Source organism: Scyliorhinus canicula, chromosome 4, assembly GCF_902713615.1.
Source record: "Scyliorhinus canicula chromosome 4, sScyCan1.1, whole genome shotgun sequence".
Lineage (NCBI taxonomy): Eukaryota > Metazoa > Chordata > Chondrichthyes > Carcharhiniformes > Scyliorhinidae > Scyliorhinus > Scyliorhinus canicula.
The window spans coordinates 212046849-212064623 of record NC_052149.1 but is presented as its reverse complement, the minus strand read 5'-3'; the positions used below and the strand labels follow the sequence as shown (position 1 = coordinate 212064623).

Sequence of the window (17775 nt, the reverse complement as noted above, 5' to 3'; positions counted from 1 at the left end):
GGTGGAGAGGGTCTCTTCCGCCTCCGCCATGGTGGAGGCCGTGGCGGCGGCGGAAGAAAAAGAGTGCCCCCACGGCACAAGCCCGCCCGCTGATCGGTGGGTCCCGATCGCGGGCCAGGCCACCGTGGGGGCACACCCCGGGGTCCGCTCGCACCGCCTGCTCCCGCCGGCACAGAGGTGGTTTAAACCACGTCGGCGGGAGAGGCCTGACAGCGGCGGGACTTCGGCCCATCGCAGGCCGGAGAATCGCTGCGGGGCGCCCGCCGAACAGCGGGGCGCGATTCCCGCCCCCGCAGATTCCCGGGTGGCGGAGAATTCCGGCCACGGCGGGGGCGGGATCGACATTGCGGGGGGTCAGAGAATTCCGTCCCAGATTTTTATTGAATTCAAATTTCACCAACTGCCCTGGTGGGATTCGAATTCGGATCCCTAGTGCATTACTCTGGATTACTAGTCCAGTGACAATACCACTACACCACTGCATCCCCACAGCACACAATTTTACATTGTCTGCCCTGGCCACAAATAATCACTTGAGACATGTGAAAGCACAAAAAGGGACTGAATTACAGAGTGATTTAAGGCGATTCTTATCTGCATTATTACTTTCCTTTTTGTCCAACTTCCCATCGCCTCATCTTATCCCACTCCACCCAATCTTGCCTCTCCTTACTCCATCTAATCACGCAGTGAGTTCTGATCCTCTGCCCTATTATAATACTTTGTAGCAGTTTGGTGCAACTCAGTGGCTTACCGGGACATTTCAGAGGACAGTTAAGACTCCACTAGGTTGGTGTGGGTTTGAAGGCTGGGCCAGACCAGTAAGGGCATTTCCTAAAATATATTAGTGAATCAAATGGGTTTTTACAAGAATTTGGTAGATTCCTGGTGACCACCACTGATATATTTTTATTACAGTTTTATTTAATTAACTTAAATTTAAACTCCCCAGCCGCAGTGGTGGGTTTTGAACCCTTGTATCTTGATCATTAACCCACATCGTTGGATTACTGGTCCAGCATCATGACTATTGTGCTATCGTACCTAAGGCATTATTATTGTCAAATGTTTAACTGATTTCTCTTGCTTCCTTAGGAGAAACTGGTATAGGTAAATCAACGTTAATGAACACTCTGTTCAACACAATGTTTGAAAGTGAGGAGGCTACTCACTATGAGCCAGGTGTTCGTTTAAAGCCACAAAGTTACAGTTTGAAGGAGACCAATGTAGACCTTAAACTGACTGTGGTTAATACAGTGGGATTTGGTGACCAAGTTAATAAAGAGCAAAGGTACGTTCTTGAAATGAGCATGTATATAATTATGTTTCATTTTTATTTTCTCCCATGTTGACTTGCATGTTCAGTTTTTAAGGTATTTTTGAACCCCCCCCCCCCCCCCCCCCCCCACACACACACACACACTTTTCAAAACACTGCACGCCAACTTCTCACCAGGTTATTGGCTACGAAATTTGCGGATGTTTTTCCTTCCTCTCCTCTCGCCCAACACTCCAACATCTCCTGTACATTGAAGAATCTGCCACTTGCAATTATTTTGCATCATGTATATTCCATTTTAAAATGGGTTTCACCATCTTTGTACTAATGTCAAGTGAGCCCGTCCTACAAAACTGACCACCAGAATGTAGGAAAAGCAATAATTCATTTTTTTCTTTACGGGGCTGAGGAGGGATTTTGTGGAGCTATGCTCTGATATATTTGTAAATTTCAATTGCATGATCATTAGGGGCTGGTTTAGCTCACAAGGCTAAATCGCTGGCTTATAAAGCAGACCAAGCAGGCCAGCAGCACGGTTCGATTCCCGTACCAGCCTCCCCGGACAGGCGCCGGAATGTGGCGACTAGGGGCTTTTCACAGTAACTTCATTGAAGCCTACTCGTGACAATAAGCGATTTCCATTTCATTTTAGATTGCAGTCAGGAGCAAGAGCCCTGGCTGCTTTTGCTCCCACTAACATAGAATGTTGAGTCCGTCATAGTGCCTCTGACCACAGCATTTGCTGAAATCAGCTACCCCTCAGCATACAACAAGGATGAAATGTGCGTTTTTTGTGGTGTATGTCACTCGGTTTCCCACTGAACAAAATCAGTGATCTGTGGAATAGTCCAATAATTCAGTTTGTAAAAGTGAGAAGGTAAGATAATGGAAGACTTCTATATGTACTTACCCTGGGGTTTTCTTTGCAGTACTGAGCTTCCTGTTTCTTTAGTGCTCCAGGCTATAAACAATTCAAGCTTCTTGGGTATGGAAGCAGAGACTCTTGGAGGGAAGTAAATTCAATAGATGCTTTTTTATTTTGTATGTTAACTGATAGATTCTACTTGACCCTGGGGACTAGCTCCGTATCAGTAAACTCTTGACCATATTTTTATGACATTGCAAAAGAATATCAGAAAATGCAATAACTGAGAACAAATAAAAGTTAGGTTATTGCTGTTTATTTTTTTAAAAATGTAATATTGTTTAAAACTTACATTGTGTAAACAAGATTAAATGTTGTACCATAAAATTGATCACTAATATAATTGAGTAACTATCTGAAAATTATTTTTATTGTAGTGTTAACCATTGTCGTATAAAATGTTCATCTTTGGAATGGTGAACAGAGGGACTGTCTAGCTTTGATGGGTAGCATAAGCTTTAATGCATATTTCGGGACTGGAAAGATCCTTTTTTTTTAAAGATTCTGACACATGAGGTAGCTTAACAAAACCTATGAGCAACAGCACTTCCAGGAGTTCATCTGTTTTTATTCTTCAGCTATAAACCTGTCGTTGACTACATCGATGCACAGTTTGAGAATTACCTTCAGGAGGAATTGAAGATCAAGCGTTCACTGCATGATTTTCATGACACGAGAATTCACGTCTGCCTGTACTTCATTGCTCCCACTGGTCATTGTCTCAAATCATTGGATTTAGTAACAATGAAAAAACTGGACAGCAAGGTATCAATGATCAGTTATGTAAAATTAATGATTTTCTGTTATCACTTTGCAAGCTGCATGGAAACCTGTGTGGCTTTTCTTTTATTTTGCCAGCATGGACGTGAGGGGCCAAATGGCATCATTCTTTGCTGTACCATTCTTTGATATGATTCTCTTCTATGGTAATAAGTGTTACAGATGAATGCCTTATTAAAATTTGAATTTCTCCCCACCCAACACTCAACCATTTTTCATTAAAATAACGTCTTAATTCCAATACATTAATTCCAAAATCTATAGTTTACGTTCCTAACATCTGTCAGGTTTAGTTCTGGGAAGTTCACAAGCTGTACAGCTCCAGTGAAGCAGACTCGTGTTTTTCATTTCTATTTATTTTCCCTTTCTCCAGTAACAAACTTGTGGCATTCATTTTGAAATTCCTAATTTATTGGTTATCCCAAAATCATATGAATTCAACCCATCTGAAGCAATAGGCAAAATGTGAATTTGAGATGGGAGGGAAGAAGATCATCATCTCCGAGATGAGAATTCAATTTCGCTGCTGAGGTAGACATTGATGTTGCATTGAGTTTATGTGAAATGCTCAAAGCTAAATTCTAATTGTTGTAAATTACAATCCTGAAGTTCTGAGTTATTTTTAATCCTATTGTGATGCCTTCATAACTCTGCCTTCAATGCAATGAAACTGTAGAAAAATCTAAAAGGTGCTTCACTTGAAATTGAGACCTTTCTGACGTGGTTTCTTTTTCCTTCCTTTTCCCCGCCTAAAATAAACAGACTGATGACTGGCACATCCAGGGGCAATGGAAAGTTACACTGGCTTTACAAGATGCTTTCCAATTTAAATGTACTCATTATAATTTAAGCAATTATTGCAATTTACAGGCATGTTGCTTATTTGTGAATCAAAGAATGAAGGCCCAAAATGAATAGAACACCTAGCAAGTTTCTGACTCTTTTTGGCAATATGCTAGTAATTGAATCTGTGGACAATAATCCCTTTCTTCAAGGGGAGATGGTAAACTTAATGCCTCAGTCACTGTGACACGCAGTGAAAGCAGAGACAGATTTCTGGTGAGCTGGGAACACAAAACCGGTCTGATCAACAAGGAGCAGTCATATTACAATGTGTCGTGTGTGGTGAAATCACATTTAACAACTGGATTGTCAGATTGATTTTTTTTCTGAGGGGAAATGTGTTTACGAAGGCTTTCTGGGAAAGAAAGCGCTTGATTTTTGAGTGGTTGCTTTTTCCTCGTTTCATATTTCGTGTTTTGCATTGCAATCCATTTCTGCAGCTGCCTGTCCTTCTGTTCTGAAGAGGGGGGTCAAATGGACTCAAAACGTTAACTCTGTTTCTCCTTCCATACAAGCTGCTAGACCGAAGTCTTTCCAGCATTTTTTTGTTTTTATTGAGCCTCTCCTTTTGTTCTGATTAGATTATTTGCAGCAAAAATGCCCCATCATTCCATTCACTGATTAATGATTTGTTGTTTTATAAAAGTGGCTGGACATTCAAATGCCAGAAATATTGTGTGAAGTTGATTAATATCGCAAGATTGAGAGCACAGTTTTTTTTTCCCCCCAAATATTCTGTAACAAAAGAAATGAATGTGTTATATGTGGCAATGGTATTATTGAATGTTGCTACCGCTATTTGTTTTGCTTGTTCAAGGATTGTTTTATCAGGAAGGTAATTATTGCCCATGTTACAATTCTATTCTCTCCACATATGGAGCGGTAAACAAACCCGTTTTAGCAACTGTTGAACAGCAATATTTAGTTGAAGTCTCTGAAATCTAAGTTGGTTGGGAGGGGAAATTGTAAAATTCGAAAGTCTCAAAATCTGTTCAGTTATGGTTTTGCCACGCTGCACGAAGGTTGTTCATCTTTCTCAACTAAATTTTTCTTTTATAATTGTAGGTAAACATTATTCCTATTGTAGCCAAAGCTGACACAATTTCTAAAAGTGAGTTGCACAAATTTAAGATAAAGATAATGAGTGAACTAGTCAGCAATGGTGTTCAGATCTACCAGTTTCCAACAGATGATGATGCAGTGGCAGAGATCAACTCGACAATGAATGTAAGTACCTGAACTTCTTGCAGGCACACGTTGTACTTCCCAGGCTTCTGTTTCTCCTATAGGCTGTAAGATGGGAGTTACTGGGGCCCGATGGCTCAACATGCTAAAGTACCTTTTTGCCTTTCGAGTTTTAAATTGCCTCTTCCTGTTGCCGCTAAAGGCTTTAAGTGCATTCAGTTTGAGCTAGCTGCAAGTTTCACTTGGGTGCAACGCAGAATTTGATATTTTTTAGAGATAGTTTGTAGTGTCGTTCAGAGGTGCTACAATGGCAGCACATAGAAGTGGAAATATCGCAACTGTATCTACATATCTACAGCAGCATATAGGTTTCTCAATCACAATTAGCACCTTGTACTATATTGATCATGATTAAAGTGCTCCCTGATGTTTTTCTACCATTGTAGTCAACCACATCACCTAGCCTATCGTAAATTATTTAACGTAAATGATCTGTTGATTTGCAATAGAACAGAGGGCATAATTCTTAAAGGTCTGTCTTTCTCCGCACGCACACAGGCCCATCTTCCATTTGCAGTTGTTGGCAGTATGGAAGAGGTGAAGGTGGGAAATAAACTGGTGAAGGCTCGACAGTACCCCTGGGGTGTTGTTCAAGGTAGGTGGAGGTTTTGTCAAATTGCTGTGAGGACCTGGTTCATAATGTGTAGATAATAGAGATAAGTGTCCTCACTCAGATGCAGCAAATTATACATGTAAGGGGACTGGTGTAATGGTGCAGTTGCTATTGTCCGAGTTAGTTTCTTCTGTATTCGTATGTTGCAACCTCATTCAATATCTGAAGGAAGAGGTTACTGTTGCTTTTTCTGTTATGTCGTGGAAAACCTGCAGTGCAGAAGGAGGCCATTCAGCCCATTGGGTTTGCACCAACCCTCTGAAAGATCATCCTACTTGGGTCCAATTCCTCGCCCTATCCCCCTACCCCCACCTAGGGGCAATTTAGCATAGCTTATCCACCTAACCTGTACATTTTTGGACTGTGGGAGAAAACCGGAGCACCCGGAGACACGGGAAGAATGTGCAAACTCCACACCAGACAGTCACCCGAGGTTGGAATTGAACCGAGGTCTTTGGTGCTGTGAAGCAGCAGTGCTAACCACTGTGCCACCATGCCGCCCCAATCTTACCATAAAACTCCAAAGAAAAATAAAAAGTGATACTTAATAATTATTTCAAAGTAAACAAGCTTTGTATTTGTACTATATTTAATGATAAATTGGATGGCAGTGCCTCACTAATTTATTAGGTAAACTGCAAATTCTACGCAGTCTGTCCATTGAGTGTATAATATGAATATGTAAGATGTTTCATTATTTAACATGGATATCCTTGATGAGTACAAAAAATCACCACTAATTGAAATAGCTGCTCAAATGTTAGTTACATTAGGCGTACTTGTTATTTTTACAGTTGAAAATGAAAATCATTGTGACTTTGTGAAGCTGAGGGAAATGCTGATTCGTGTTAATATGGAAGACCTCCGCGAGCAAACACACACCCGACACTATGAGTTGTATCGGCGATGCAAGCTGGAGGAGATGGGATTCAAAGACACTGACCCTGATAGCAAACCATTCAGGTTGGAATATTCAGATCAATATTGGTCGAAACATAATCACTGATGCAGCCTCTTTTAGAATCGGGCATCTAGGTTTATGATTTACATTTGGGAAAATGCATATTTATTAGATGGAAATTAAGGTCAACAGAAATTCTGCATAAATTCCTAGTAGCTCTTGGCATGACAAATAGATAGAAAACTCTTGCAAAATAGAACATTCATCTTTGTTGCCTCTTCAATGTAAAACACAGTTAAATTCCATTCGCTAAATGTGAATGGTCTGGAGACGAGCTGATTTCTGTTTTCCTGTAGTCAAATCACTGGTTCTTTGGCTGAGTGTCAACCTGTCTAGATTCTGTGAGGAAATATGACCCAATGTCACTTTACTTTTGTCCCGGAATAGAAAGGGATTTTATTACATGATCCACTCTGAAGCAATTTGTATTGTTGCAATTACTGGGTCATGTGTATAATCTTATCCATCGCCTCACATTCCAAAAGTGATGTTGCTTAATCTAATATGAAAATAAAATGTTGCAAAACCAAAAGCAGCAAGAAACTCTAAATATATCAAGTAGTAGTTCACTGTTCAAATTTAAATCCAGTTCCATGCTGTTGAAAGAATTCGATCTTTCTCAAAGCTGCAGGCAAATGTAACCCTTGAAATTATAACTCTTGCAGTCTTGCATGATGTCACGTTTTTGTTGCGTTAATCATATGGCATTCTATTTACTTAGTGGAGTAAGACTATTCTGATTTTTGCAGGACACTGGTAGGATTGTTCTATTGCAACTGATTTATTTGCTACTGTGCAAACGGCATTCTTCTAGAGGGCATGGCAGTGCTGCAATGTGGTGGGAGTGAGTGAAGACTAGTGACCAATAATGCAATGCTTTGCACAACAATGAGTGATGGTGGTACCAAATTCCAGACGAATATCAATGAGATTGTAGAACATAGTGGACTAAACTTTAACTTTGTTTCCAAGGCAAATTCCAATGTTTAATTTGCATAATTTGTTTGTGCCGTATGTCTCAAGTTTCTTTTTTTAAGAACACTATTAACTGAAGTTGAGAAGTGTCTTTTTGATTATTAGCCGAAATGAGACGTGGCAAAGCTATTGATATTCAATCATGTCGGTGCTGTGGAATCATGCTGACAGGTTGGCGGATATCATTCTCACCAATCTCAGCTGGACTATGGGTGTTTCGCGGTATGCAAGGAAGGAGCACGCCATGACCATCTGGTGCACCTCACAACAGCTACTTTGAAAGAGATTTAGAAGTTGGTTAGCCAACAAACTTTTTGAGCTGCAATTTTGTGTGTGGGCTGGGAGGGTGGACAAGCCAATATTACTTGGTCTTCATTGTTATAAAAATGTGGAAAAGGCAAAAAGTAGTTGTTATTGAAGTTGTTGAGTGAAGGTCTGACCCTCCGCCCTTGCCTTACTATGCGTACTAAATATTGTAATTGCCAGATTGCATCAAGCTGGAGCATTAACTTGTTTTTTTTAATCACCGTCATTTTCTTAGCTGGTGGCTTAGAAATTTAGTTGTGTCCAAGATGAAGCAGGACTTGTTAAAGAGGGTAGCACAATGGTTTAATGCACAATCCTTTCTGTTGTGAGATCAGTATCCAAATCCAGGAATAGGGGATGCAAATCTCCCTTTCTTCTGACTATATGGGGTCACTATATCTAGTGCGAATGCAACGCTTGAAAGACCTCCTGGAATCCTGTAACTGAGTTCAAATTGTAAATTTCTTTCACATAGGTCACTTATTTAATGGAAGCATTAATATTAATTGAATTAGATGGTGTTCTTTTGAGGTGCACTATTGGGGTAATGTGATAGTATTGTTACGCCTCTACCCAAGTTTTACCTGATCTGCAAGTGCTTGGAGCAGACTCAATGCCAGAAGTGAAAAATGTTTCATTCCCTTTCAATACAGTGCTTCCAAATGATACACACAACACAGCAGAGGAAAACAAATCTGAATTGATTGCTGTTAAACTGATCTGCTTAATGTATGTAATTTTAAACGCATTGCACTGGGTTCAGCCTACAGGAAACCTATGAAGCTAAGAGGAATGAATTCATGAGTGAACTGCAGAAGAAGGAGGAAGAGATGAGGCAAATGTTTGTCATGAGAGTTAAAGAGACTGAGACGGATCTGAAAGAGAAAGAGAAGGAGGTGAGCCTTTTTTTCCTGGAATGTGAAATTAGTTAGATTTTGTAAACTGCCTTACTGAAATTGTAAACTTTATTTCTGTTTGTTTCCTGTTGAGATCCCACAGACTCTACATAACAGTAAGAAAATAAGGCCGTCAGGCATTGCATTAATACTCAAGTTTTGGTATTTGTAATGAAATGGAATCTCGGGTCAGAATCTTGTGGAATTAAAGATTCAATTCGTCATAAAATTTGACATTAAGCAAATATACAATGAGTTCTTCATAAGTGGTTATGAACTTAGTGCACTGTTTAAAAATTCAGTTATACTTTAGCAAGGTGTCACTTTTTTAGGTAGCCTGAATAACTGTATCAAAGTGTAAGAAAGGAAGTTTTGACCAGTTCATTGATTTTTAAGGATTCTGGCCTGTGGAGACTTCAATAGCACATCCCAAAGTGTAGCAGAAAACCTGGACAATAACATGATTTCCAGGTTCAGCACTTGTACAGGAATTATGAGTTGCTATAAGTTTCACCATTGCAACAGCAGGCGTTGATAGCTTTGCTGTGATTACATATGCAACTTTGTACCAGTATGTTGAAAATAACATTTGGAATTTAAAGTTTGCAGAGTTCTTGCACCATCCATATATGGAGAGGGAAATTTCATCTTGTGTTACTTGAATTATTGGACAACATAGCCCATGATAAATGAAGGGCAACAGTTAATATAATGACAACCCTGTGTTTCCTAAAAGAAATAAATGACTTCAGCTGGATATTAAATTTTTGCTTGCATTACACTTCTGGCTGTGTATTACAGCTCCACGATCAGTTTGATTTGCTGAAGAAAACACACCAGGAAGAGAAGAAAAAGTTAGAGGAGAAGCGAAGAGAATTGGAAGAAGAGATGAACGCATTTAACCGTAGGAGAATGGCGGCGCAGACTCTGCAGGGTCAATCTTTCCAGGCTACAGGTCAACAGCCAGTCAAGAAAGACAAAGATAGAAAAAAGTAAGCTGGTTTAACTAGCTATCTATGGCTAAGTGCATAAAGTGAAATTTTCTTCAGAGTATTTACTGAGCGAGACTGCGAATATTGACAATTGAAGCTTGCTCCTCTCTCTACCACAAAAGTTGCAACTAATCCTACTCTGTGGTGTCTGCATTGAATATTATGTTGACAAGCATGCCCTCGTGCATCAGTCACCTAATTGGAATATATGCTCTGTGTTTAAATCTGAATAAGCTAATGGCCCCACACCTCAGTCAATCCCTGAACTTTTGCTGTTTCCTGTACCAGGTCACCGTTACAAGGCAAAAGCAGTTGGGGCACCTGCTTGTGTTGTATAAACCTGAAGTTCTCTATTCCTTAATGGATTGTAAGCTTGGACATGGTAGCTCAAAAGTGCAGGTGGCACGGAAGTAACTAAGCTCAAAATTGTGCATGGTCTTCAGAATAATGGACTGAACCGAGAGATAAATAGATTGTGTAACAAATTGTTTCAGTGAATTGGACCAAGTTACCATCTGTTTGAACATGAACATGTTCAAGGGGCTAGTTTAGCACAGGGCTAAATAGCTGGCTTTTAAAGCAGACCAAGGCAGGTCAGCAGCGTGGGTTCAATTCCCATTCCAGCCTTCCCGAACAAGTGCCAGAATGTGGCGACGAGGGGATTTTCACAGTAACCTCATTTGAAGCCTACTTGTGACAATAAGCGATTTTCATTTCATTTTCAAAATAGATGCTCCGATGAGTGGATTTGACCTTTTGCAAGTCTATCCACCATGTTAGATAGACTCAAACAAAAACTCAGAGACTGGAATTCTCCAGCCGTTGGGATTCCCCGTTCCCGCTGGCAGCGCACCCCCGCCCATGGGTTTCCTGGTGGCGTTGGGTGGCTTGAACAGGAAATTCCGTCACATCTGAAGTTTAGTGGTGTTGTCACCTTGACTCTATTATACTTTCTATTGGTACAGGTTTTGTGCATCAATTACTTCCTTAAGGGGAATATTTTTATTGTTCAAATGCAGTCAAACTTTATGTGCTGAAGTGAGCTATTGCTTAAGGCTGGCTTTAGTCAATGTCACATCTACAAACCCAAGTGATGGATTTTTAGATTATAAAAACAGAATTTGAACCTTCGAGCCATAGAATCATAGAATTCCTAGAGTGCAGAGGAGGAATTTGCCCATCGAGTCTGCACTGACCCTCTGAATATGCTGGAAATATTCATCAAGTTAGTTATGATGGTAGGTCATTGACCTTAAACATTCGCAGACTTATTTGATAACAATTGGGAAAGGTTTGTGGGTGGGGGGGGGGGTCCTTGTTCACTGGTCGGAGAACTGGCAGGGAACCTCTGTCGGTTCCATGGGAGCAGTTCAATAGAATGAAGTGCCCTCGGGTACCTAAGTAGCCACCGTTGGTCCTTCCACATGATTGCGGAGCCCAGTGGAGATGGAGATTCTCGGTGGCAGAAGTCCCACCTGCCAGTCTGAGACCGGCAGAAGCTCATCATCGTCAGCACCAGCAGGAGAGGGGGCACCTGGCAGCAATGCCTGTTCCAAAGGCCCAGGAATGTCATGGTATTCCAGACCGAAGTTGAGTGAGAGTTGAATGGGGTTGCTGGGAGAGTGAGATGTCGGTAGTCCGAAGCAAGAGCAGGGGGTTGGTTTTAAGCTGCCCTCCCCTTTCTAGTGCCAGGTCGGTCCCTCAAATTGGGCACAGTTTACAGGGCTGCGATCCACTGGTGCAAAAAAGACACGCAGCTGCAGCTCACATTAAATCCCTGATGCACCAGTATATTGTGATGGCCTCGGGGATATGGCATTAATGAGCCTACTGAGTCTAATTGACATCCTGCTGCCGGCAGCCGGAAATCCCACATCAGCCCCTTCCACCCTCCAACATAATCAGGGGAAGCGCTCCCATCAACAGGAGACTGATGCAAAGCTTCTCCCGCAGTTAGATGGGCCAGGCTGTCATGGTTCTTGCCACGGTGGGCTGCCTTAAATCCAGCCCTTTAACTCTGTTTCTCTCTCCAGAAATGCTGCCTAAACGGAATATGTCCAGCATTTTCTGTTTTTATTTCCAATTTTCAGCATCAGTATTTAGCTTGTGTGCTGGTTTTTCAAACTGAGCTCACCAAATCAAAGAGCAAGACCAATCTTTACTGCAGAGTCCATCCATTCCATATGTTTCTCATTATGTATTTGATGGTTCCATTATAAACTTAAATCAGATGGTAGCATTCGCTTTGGGGTTAGATGGTTGTGGTTTCACGTTCCATTTTCTCTCCTTGCCTCCTCTCTCTCTCTCTCTCTCTGCCTCCTTTCTCTGTTACATTTTACACTGTTGTCTTTTCTTTCTTTCCCCTCCCACTTCCTTTCTCTCTTCTGTCTCTCACATTCCCTGTATTTTCTCACTTGCGTTCTGCCCACCTGAACAACAACTTGTTAAAACTGCTACAAAGCTATAATGAAACCTCCCAAGGCATTTCACAGGAGTACTACAAAATAAAATTTGTCGCCAAGCCCCATTAAGACAGCTGGCAGGAGGCTTGCTCAAAGAAGTAGGTTTCAAAATGTCTTAAAGGGGAAGAGGAAGATGGAAAGTTGAAGAGGTTTATAGAGAGAGTACAATGTGGGAGGCCAGCCAGGATTACATTGGAATAACCAGGTCTAGAGATAACAATGGCTTGGGAATGAAGCTTCCACAGCAGACGAGTTGAGGCAGATGTGGAGTTGCCGATATCTCTCTGATCGAAATCAGTTTGATTTGCTGAAGAAAACAGCTCATTTATTATTTGCTTCATCCTATATGATTTCTAATTTTTGTTTTGTTTTCTCTTTCAGTTAAAGCTTCATGCACATTTAAACCTATCAGTATGGGATTATGTCTTGTGACCTTAATAACACATAGTTACAATCCAAAAAAAAGGTCACTTTCCTCCTAACTTCCCCAGTCCTGCTCCACCACAAAATGGACAACAAACATTCCATGTCAAAGCTCAGCAGAAAGGGCCAACATCAAGACCTGTGAAACCCTGTTTGGATGATCATTGCATGAATTTTGTTACTTCCACATGTTTCATGGCTGTTATAAATCCTAATGTCATTCTGATTCAGTCTGACACGTATCCAGTATGTTGAAATGAACGGTTCAGTTTTATTTTCCAAAGAGCCATTTTTAAAGGAACATTTAATGGAACATTGATATAGAATATATATATTTGAAATATTTTATAAGGGTCTTTAGTTTTAAAAAAGGATAAGCACATCAGTGTCATATGACATAATTTATAAAATATGTATGCAGCAACCAAAAAATTGTTTTCTCAAGCTTTAGGATTTTAACCTTGCACTAAAGAATATATGCAAGATGGAGACCAAACCAAGCTTCATAATGTTTTATAGATTTGATTTTATTAAAAATGAAGGATGTTCTTGAACCTTAAAGTCAGCTCTTGGGGAAAGTTGAAATATGCAATTTTGTGCCAAATTATTCAGCCCTGATTCTTAACTTCGAGAGTGAGAAATAGTTCTAGCTTTATATTCCGAAATGGGATCTTCTTTTTAAAAAATGGACAACTCTTGCATTTCCTCATCTACTGTTTGTTGGATGCTCAATTTATCACCTGTGGTATTTTAGAGTTGCACACACTATCAGATGAGACAGGAGCTACTAAGATGTGGAGAATTATCCATTTTTGGGTGGTGGGGGGGTTGGGGTTAGTGTGGGGAGAAGGGACAATATGGTTTTCAATCCACAGGAAACGCCTGGTTGCGTTTAATATTAATTCATCTTGTGTTTAATGGCTTTGTTACTGCAGGATTATGTGTTGACCATGTGGCAGAGGTGCTCGTCTTGTGTCACTTGACCTTTCACTCCCTGGAGCAAAGTCTTGTATTTTGCACTTAATATAAGGATGGGTTAAATGGGCACATCAGTATAGCAAAGAGTACTTATGTGTTTTGTTTTTGAAACAGTGAAAGTAATAATATTGTAAATATCTTGCTTTACACACACACTTTGGAAACCCTCCACACTTCAGCAGCTAAACTGTGGAATGAGCCCACTGGGTGATACAGGTGGTGGGTAGAATTCACCTCACATTGGGAGCTATCTTCTAGTTTCTTTGTGCATCATTTTATTTTTAGTAAATTGGGTTAATCGGTATAGCAGTAACTGAGGTGCCGCAAGTGTATCACACTCCCTCTTTCTGGCTGGATCACTCGATTGTGTTTTTTTCCTCCTGTTTCAGTTTTGAAATGGGAGATTTTACCAAAGGGGTGTTTAAAAGGGATTGTTTAAGAAGCAAAAATAGATCATTTGAGGAATGATGTAATGTACTGGCCAAAGTTGAATGAAGTGTTCCTTGTAAGGAAAATAGTATGATCAAATTTTATAGGTTGGCTAAATCTTTGCATGAAATGATTGCAGTTTCAGATGACATCAAAAATTGGGTTATTTTTCCTGTGAGAAATGGAATTTCTTTAGTTGAATGATATTATGAAGGGTTGTTTGAATTGACTTTTAAAGTGGGCACAAGGATAGATTTTGGTTTTGAAATTTGTCTTAAAATGTCCTTGCTCTGAAATTGCTCCAGATTGCACAGTGAATATATCAAGGCTGAAAGGGTAAATTTGTGGTAGTCACTTAACAAATTGAGATAAAAAATATTTTAAACCAAAGTTTTATTTTGATGCCTGGGTCATCCTCAGAGCTGTCTAATGACTTATTTTTAAAACGGAGAGCAAATAAGCTTCCAGTGCTTGTCTAGTATGTAATTTAATACATTTCTGCAGGAAATAACACTCTTTGCTGCATACGCTTGAATGCATAACCAAATCAACAGTAGTGTATTCCCAAATTGAGCAGGCATTCTAATTTCTCCATTCAATGTCCGTAAATGCAATGGATTTGCACTAGTTAATAAGATGGGGAGGGGTCCGGGGTAGTGTGCTTTATAGGTATTATATCCCATCTTTTCTCAGCTCCATGCATTTCCAGAAACTGGAAATTGTATGAAGGCTACAAAAAAGACTTCACAGTTGTGTCTCCTTGAGGGAAGTATTCACCAGCACTTGTATGCCTTGCGTTCATATCTGAATAAACGCAAAAGCTTATGATTTGAGATGCCAAACACTTTGGGATAAATCATGCTCTTTCTTTACTGTCCTAGCCTGTGGTACCAGGAGACATGATTAATCATTTAGAAATATGTATTCCTAATTGGTGGACTTAGGATTTTGTGTTGAAGGAGTTCTATTATGGATATTACATCACTGTGCTTTAAATTAGAGCTTTGGTGGGCAGCACGGTGGTGCAGTGGGTTAGCCCCGCTGCCTCACGGCGCCGAGGTCCCAGGTTCGATCCTGGCTCTGGGTCACTGTCCGTGTGGAGTTTGCACATTCTCCCTGTGTTTGCGTGGGTTTCACCCCCACAACCCAAAGATGTGGAAGCGAGGTGGATTGACCATGCTAAATTGCCCCTTAATTGGAAAAAAAATTGGGTATTCTAAATTTAAATTAAAAAAATTAAAGCTTTGGGACTTTGCAAATGCAATGTTTTCTTACGATAGGCCACACCAAAAATTAATTTGGCAACAATTCTAGCTTGGGTGTGAATAGAAGTATCCACTTTAACTGGACAATACCAGCAGAGTTGTGCTGTATGCCTTTCCATTTCAGTTTGAGTTTGCAATGTTGAAAAAAGGCTTTGGGTCGCTTACTATTTTACTGCAATACTTGTTGTGTCATTAATTTCTTCAATGCAAGAGCAAGGTATTTAAACCACAATAAAGAGGTACTTCATTAAATGTAAAATGAATCTCTTGCACATACAAAGCTGTGAGATCCTTTTTTATAAATGGCCTATTTCTCCATTATTTCTGTTAAATCATAAATATCATTCAGAAGGAACACAGATTGCTGAATAATCTTTTTATTTTTATTCATCGCTCCTAAACTACTTGGGGATTAGTTGCGCTAAAATATTTATCTTAGTTTAAAAAATGAAAAGTCAGAGTGGACTGACATGCCACCTTCTGGCAGAAGAAGGAAGAATTTTGATTCACATTTGCGGTTCACCTCATGCTGATGTCGAGAAATGGTGTTGTAGGAAGTAGAGAGTGAGACCGGGTACATATCAAGAATGAGGGGGAAAGTCAGCAAGGAAGTCCCCCAAAGCAGGTAATTCACCTCATGGTGGCTAATTATAAAGCAGTACTGGCAGAAGCCTTGAGTGTGTCTTGTTTGTTTACCTGATGTTTTGGACCATGAATGCAGAAGTGGTGACATCTGGTGGCTGTAAATATCTGCTCCATTCCTTGCTATGGAATGGTTCTCCAATGAGTTGGAAGAGTTAGCATGAAGATGCTGAGATCTCCTTGCTGAAAATAGAATTAAACTCAACTGAGGTGGCCTCTTCTCTTCTAGTTAACTAGCTGTTCTTACTCGCAGCTGAAGGATAGCCTCTTGCTTAGAGGTATCGTCATGGTTACTGGCTTTAATCCCTCTTGAACTCTACCTCAGTCTGATTGAATGCTTTCAGCAGAATCGGCATTCTAAGAGAAAATCAGACTGGAGCGGGGGGAGAAGACATGGTAAACAGGTGCTATCTAACTTGTGACATTTTAAATCTGTCAGCCATTGTGTCGCACTGATCTGCTTGTTTGAAGCTGAACCAAATATTTTATACCTTCAGTTTTTGTTTCGGCTTCAGATATTCCACTTTCCAAGTTCCACCTGGGTTTATTGAGTTTTGGGGGGGGTCTAAATGATCTTCAGTTTGAAATTCATAGAAAAAAGGATATTGTAGCTTTAATATCTGCCATATACAAATGTACACCGTGTATTGTCTTTTTTGGAGGTGGAGAGTTATTTTTAATGAATGAGATTCATTTTAAGGTGTCATTTCTCATTGTGTCATTGGACCAAGCTATTCTAAAACCCATTATAGAGAAACGTTCTTATCAAGGATGCTTGCTTGAAATCCATAAAATATTTATGAATTATATAATTTTTTTTATTAAATAGACATTGAGCAATGAATTGTTCTAAAACATTTTGCGTACAATACAATTGCTAATATTACCACTTGAAACTGTATCACTCCATAGTATTCCAGTTCATTGTAATTTTTTCATTTTTACCTTTTTTTGTTTGGTGTACTTTTGTAATACTTTGGTTATTTTCAGTCACTGTAATTCTGTGTACCTGTTCATTTGCTCAGGTCATGTGCTTTTGTGGAACTTTTATACATTGTTTGTACTTGAACAACCCTTCTTATTGTTCATTGTGTGACAGTATTGCACTGACATCTACCATTGACTATTGTCGTTTTAATTAGATTCTAACATTTCAATTAGTTATCCATTTTACTCCAGTATATTGTGCCCATCCTTAATTTTATGACTCGGTTAAAAACTGATCTGCATACACCAAAATCAGAACGGTTATTTCTGCGTTGGATTAGCATGCGTTGTCCTTTTAAATGTCCTGGGTTTTTATTTTTCATTATTTGCTTCATACTGACTGTTTATCATTAAATGTTAATAAATCATTTGTTTTTAAGATTTATTTTGCTTGTCTCCATCTCGTGTTTGGTGTCCATCTTCTGGAGATTAAAATGGAGGAGAGGGGAAACTGCTTCAAGAGGGTATGAATCACAGACCGGCATCTTCGGTAATCACATTGAAGATGACTAACATGAGAGCATTTCCTGCTATTGTGACCTTTACCATGAGTAAAAAGACTATTTACTCATTGTACTGTACAGATTCTGTGTGCCTGTACAGTTCTTTCATGTGTAGTGTAAAAGTAAATATGAAAATAGTGTGTAGGATATGAACTTCTTGTTCACAAACCTTACTTCCTGTTACAATTTTAGTGTTTTTCGGACCATGTTTTAACCACTATAAATTGTTATGTCGACATTTCCCATCCAAACTATTCCATTTTGAGAGGGG

General features: G+C 39.8%; 1 protein-coding gene across 1 annotated transcript in view; it reads left to right on the top strand.

The window, feature by feature from the left end:
• LOC119965355 (septin-8-A-like) overlaps nucleotides 1–17386 on the top strand; it is a 66526-nt gene extending 49140 nt beyond the window's left edge. Inside the window, exons 3-10 of the mRNA XM_038796014.1 lie at nucleotides 1096–1291; nucleotides 2783–2969; nucleotides 4893–5054; nucleotides 5571–5667; nucleotides 6480–6648; nucleotides 8691–8823; nucleotides 9625–9815; nucleotides 12659–17386. Of these exons, the coding sequence (XP_038651942.1) occupies nucleotides 1096–1291; nucleotides 2783–2969; nucleotides 4893–5054; nucleotides 5571–5667; nucleotides 6480–6648; nucleotides 8691–8823; nucleotides 9625–9815; nucleotides 12659–12662 (1139 nt within the window). The 3' untranslated portion in view covers nucleotides 12663–17386. The remainder of the gene's footprint in view (nucleotides 1–1095; nucleotides 1292–2782; nucleotides 2970–4892; nucleotides 5055–5570; nucleotides 5668–6479; nucleotides 6649–8690; nucleotides 8824–9624; nucleotides 9816–12658) is intronic.
• The last annotated feature ends 389 nt before the right edge of the window (nucleotides 17387–17775 follow it).